Source organism: Oratosquilla oratoria, chromosome 12, assembly GCF_046742065.1.
Source record: "Oratosquilla oratoria isolate Oo_2021 chromosome 12, ASM4674206v1, whole genome shotgun sequence".
NCBI lineage: Eukaryota > Metazoa > Arthropoda > Malacostraca > Stomatopoda > Squillidae > Oratosquilla > Oratosquilla oratoria.
In genome coordinates, this window is record NC_134788.1 from 17,385,454 (window position 1) to 17,390,453 (window position 5,000).

Genomic DNA, 5,000 nt, shown 5'->3' on the forward strand with positions numbered 1-5,000 from the left:
TGAACAAACATTTTAAATCAGTGTTTACAAGGGAGAACATACAACCTGAAGAGATCAAATGGAAAGAGAAAGTCCCCCCTATAGAAGAAATAGAAGTATCAAAGAATGAAATATTGATACACTTGAGTAATCTTGATGTCAGAAAATCGCATGGACCAGATGAAATAGCAAACTGGATACTGAAAGAATGCAGGAATGAACTGGCAGACAAAATACATAGCATAATAAGCAGTTCTTTGAAAGAAGGAAAAGTTCCAGAAGATTGGAAAAAAGCAAACATAGTACCTATATATAAAGGAGGAAATAAAGAAGAACCTACCAACTATAGACCAGTCTCTCTAACAAGTACAATAGCAAAAATTTGTGAAAGAATTATCAAAAGTAGATGGGTAAAATACTTGGAAAAAAACAACGTACTAAATCCAAGGCAATTTGGATTCAGACAAGGACGATCATGCGTCACCAATTTAATATGTTTCTATTCAAGGCTAATAGATATAATACAAGAAAGAGATGGATGGGCTGATTGTGCATTTCTAGACCTAAAAAAAGCTTTTGACAAAGTACCACATAAGAAGTTGCTTAAGAAATTAGAATCTGAAGGAGGAATACAAGGTAAATTGCTAAATTGGATGGAAGACTTTTTGCAAGAAAGAAAAAAGAGTAGTGATAAGAGACCAGCACTCAAAATGGAATGAAGTAATAAGCAGTGTCCCGCAGGGAACAGTTCTGGCCCCAATAATGTTTGCTATATATATTAATGATATGGATGAAGGAATTGAAAGCTATATGAGCTTCTTTGCAGATGATGCAAAACTACTGAAAAGAGTGAAAACTGAAGAAGATTGTGAATCACTACAGAGAGATCGAAATAAAGTACAGGAATGGAGTAGGAAGTGGGAGATGGAGTTCAATACAAAAAAGTGTAGTATAATGGAATTTGGAAAAAGCAAAAACAGAATAACAGGATCATATAATTTGGGAGAAGAAGGAATAAAAAAAAGTAGAAAATGAGAAGGACCTGGGAGTCATTGTTATGAATAATATGTCACCTGAGAAACATATAAATAAGATTTTTGGAGAAACTTATAATTTAATAAGAACAATCAAAGTGGCATTTACATACCTGGATGAAGAAATGGTGAGGAAAATCCTAATCACCCTGATAAGACCAAGATTGGAATATGCAGCAACGATATGGTCACCAAGTACAAAAAAATGTATAAAAAAACTTGAAAGAATACAAAGAGCAATTACAAAATTGGCACCTACACTCTCAAAACTATCATATGAAGAGAGACTACAAAAACTTGAACTACAGACACTAGAGCAAAGAAGAGAGAGAGGAGATTTGATAGCTATTTACAGAATCATGAAAGGCATAGAAATTACTGATAGAGAGAATCTGATAAAATGGGATGACAGAAATACAAGAGGACACGGAAAGAAAATAAAAAAAGACAGCTATAGAAGAGATTTGAAAAAGAACAGCTTTCCTCACAGAGTAATAGACAGTTGGAACAAGTTAGATGAGAAAGTGGTGTGTGCAAAAACAATACATGAATTTAAAAATAGTTTAGATAAAATGAGATATGAAGACGGGACCCCACGAGCATAGCTCCCCTTCCGTAAAATACAACTAGGTAAATACACACACACACACACACACACACATATATATAAAAATATTTATCTATATATAAATATTTATCTATATATATATATATATATAATTTATTTTGTAACTTATATGTACCAACTTTTGTATTCATTATTGCAGAAATTATGTCAATTCTGATGATGTCTCTTTGAAGACGAAAGCTCGAGAATATTAAATGGAAAACTTTGGAGAACTTGTATCAGCTCACCCTACAACTGGAAAAAAGTTGATAAGACAAATAGAAAACATTAAGAAAAAGTTTAACAATTGTCAGAATGCTGTCGTATTTAATTCTACATATATATATATATATATATATATATATATATATATATATATATATATATATATATATATATATATATGTATACATATATATATATGTGGAGGTGAGGTGACAAAATGAAACGTTAATACCTAGAGTATTGAGCTTTATTAAGAACCAGATGTTTCAATCTCTTGGGACTTCCTCTATATTTGTCCGTCTTTACAAACATACATATATATATATATATATATATATATATATATATATATATATATATATATATATATATATATATACATATATTATATATATACATATATATATATACATATGTATATGTATATATATATATATATATATATATATATATATATATATATATATATATATATACATACATATATATACATGTGGAGGTAAGGTGGCAAAATGAAACGTTAATACGTAGAGTATGGAGCTTTATTAAGAACCAGATGTTTCGACCTCTTGGGACTTTATCTATATTTGTCTGTCTTTACAAACATCCATCCAAACATACATAGATACACACACCCACACAAACACACACACACACACACACACATATATATATATATATATTTATATATATATATATATTCGTGTGCGTGTGTGTTTGTGTACACACATATATATACATACATATATATATATATATACATATATATATATATATATATATATATATATATATATTTGTGTGCGTGTGTGTTTGTGTACACAATTCTGTTTGTCGAATCGTAGATGTTAGCATCACTCTCAATGATCGAAATTTCTACTCGAGTGAGTCTATGGAATTGTTCTTCGAAGAATCAAGCAAGGAAGAACCATGACTAAAAGATATATCTTCAAGGAACTCCTCGGCGAAGGATCTTTCGGGAGTGTCTTCTCCGCCGAGCGGATCGAAGACAAAGCCAAGGTAGCCGTCAAGAAAATACCTTTGGCTGAAGTGTACGACTGGGCAGACCCAAAGAAGAGGACTATGCCCCTGGAAGTCGCACTTATGAAGAGAGTTCAGCATATCCCCGAGGTTGTAAAGCTCCTCGAGTTCTTCATTGAACGCAGACACGTTTTCATCGTTATGGAGCTGATCCCGGGCGCAGTGGATCTTCTTGACTACACCTCGAAGTATGGGGAGCTGAACATGAAAGACGCCAAAGACGTCTTTTTGCAGGTTCTAACAGCCGTAACAGCCTGCCATAAAGCCGGAGTGTGTCATCAAGACATTACTATGGCTAACATTCTCGTCGTCAGGAATGAAGGAACCAGAAAAATGACCGCAAAGCTTGCGGATTTCGGTATGGGCACCTTCATCAAAGACTCTAAGACTCCTGCCGATCGCCATGAAAAATCGGCTGTATGGAGTCTTGGAGTACTATTGTTCCGTCTCGCGTGCAAGAAATACCCAAATGACGGAGGCAAATGGGAAGTCAAGTTCCCGAGGGGCGTCCCTAAGAGCTGCCAGAGGCTCGTCAGAAAATGCCTCGAGAGCAAATCTGAGAAACGGCTTCACCTGAGAGGCGTCCAATCTCACCCCTGGCTCAAAGTCAACAGAGCCAAAGGGGTCAAAAGACTTTGAGAACTCACTACTGCTGCCTTCTACGGTGATTGGAGCTACTTTGAAGCCATGTTTTGTGGAGAAAATCTTGAAGAAGACGTGTTGGAAAGTCTTGTGGAAGTTTATGATCGATACAATGCCCAGTCTCTCCTTCTTGAGACTTATTATAGCTTCTCGGAAGCTTTGGAGGACATCACTGAGCCATACTGAACAAGAAGCTCACAAAGAAATGAGTTACACAACAAATATTTTATACTGAGACAAAATTTTAAATTTGATTACGAAACTAAAATGATATCTTTAAGAGATTCCAGTTGCAAGTCGACTGAAGATTACAAGAAAAAAACTGAATACTTTAAAGAAGAATATTTTGGTTTGTCCACGGTTCGTGAATGAAAATTACTAGTCCCTTCTCAAGATATATATAGTTTTTGTTGAAAAAAATACTTTGTTTCAATAAGGAAAATGATAAAGGATTTCCTGATACAGGAACAATTTTGAGACGAGCCTTACAAATCTCTTCCGGGCTTCCATTTTGTGTCTATTGACCCACAGGGTACTTCCCTCAGCTGAATAAATTATACCAACAGCCATGATGGAGTGAACTAGGTGGACTTCAGGAAAATCTACCACCTTTCAATCTGGAGCACTTCATCTGAATATAAATCAACTCAAAGCTATATATAAAAAGAAAATTAATCAAATAAAACAAGAAAATTATCATGAATATCAGATAAATGATAAGAATATATGACAACATTAAGTAAAAATAAAATAAAATAGGTATGAAAAATGAATTTTTTTAGATAATATACAAGTCACTCAGTGCAAAAAATGTCAATTGGCAACTTGACAAAGGGCCTAATTTCTCGTGTCACTTTTTGTTAACCACATAAACAATAGGTAATGATCTCGGTCACAGAAAAACACTGGAGGGCTTCGTATTAATTTAATACACACAGAGGTTTTTGAATTTCATCGCTCTGTACCGCTTTATTTAATATCGAAGCTTGATGAAGCAACAGTCGAACTCATTAAAGGAGGATCGAGCCATTAAAGCTCTGTCGTCGGTTTCTCGTCTGGGGTAATTTGTGTTCCAAATATGTCGACTCTTTGGGAAGGTAGCAAAGAGTCGAAGCCGTGATCTTTGTCTTATGGACATGGTCTGTTGAGGCAGATAACAGTCATTGCTGGGAACCTGAGAGGAGTGCGGGATTTGAACCCACAATTAAACGAACACGAGGTCAGCACGCTTTAGACTGTGCCACCAGCGGACATACAGAGAGGGTATCATAAAAATCAATGGAGTAATTCGGTGTCAAATATAATATAAAGAAAAGCATTACCCAGTACGTAAGACACTGAGGAATGATAAAAAGGATAAAAAGTTGTAGCCTTGAGAGTTTCCTGTGGTATCCTCGGTCTAACCTCTGAGAGACGATACAGCCTTAGTACCTCGCCAGATCAAGAAATGTACCTAAAAGTTTCAGTTCACT

The 5,000-nt window shown here is 34.8% G+C and overlaps 1 protein-coding gene across 1 annotated transcript; it reads left to right on the forward strand.

The window, feature by feature from the left end:
- Positions 1-2,775: 2,775 nt before the first annotated feature.
- On the forward strand, positions 2,776-3,525 carry LOC143030241 (serine/threonine-protein kinase pim-1-like). Its single transcript, XM_076193399.1, has one exon. It carries the CDS (start codon positions 2,776-2,778, stop codon positions 3,523-3,525), a length of 750 nt encoding a protein of 249 aa, XP_076049514.1.
- The last annotated feature ends 1,475 nt before the right edge of the window (positions 3,526-5,000 follow it).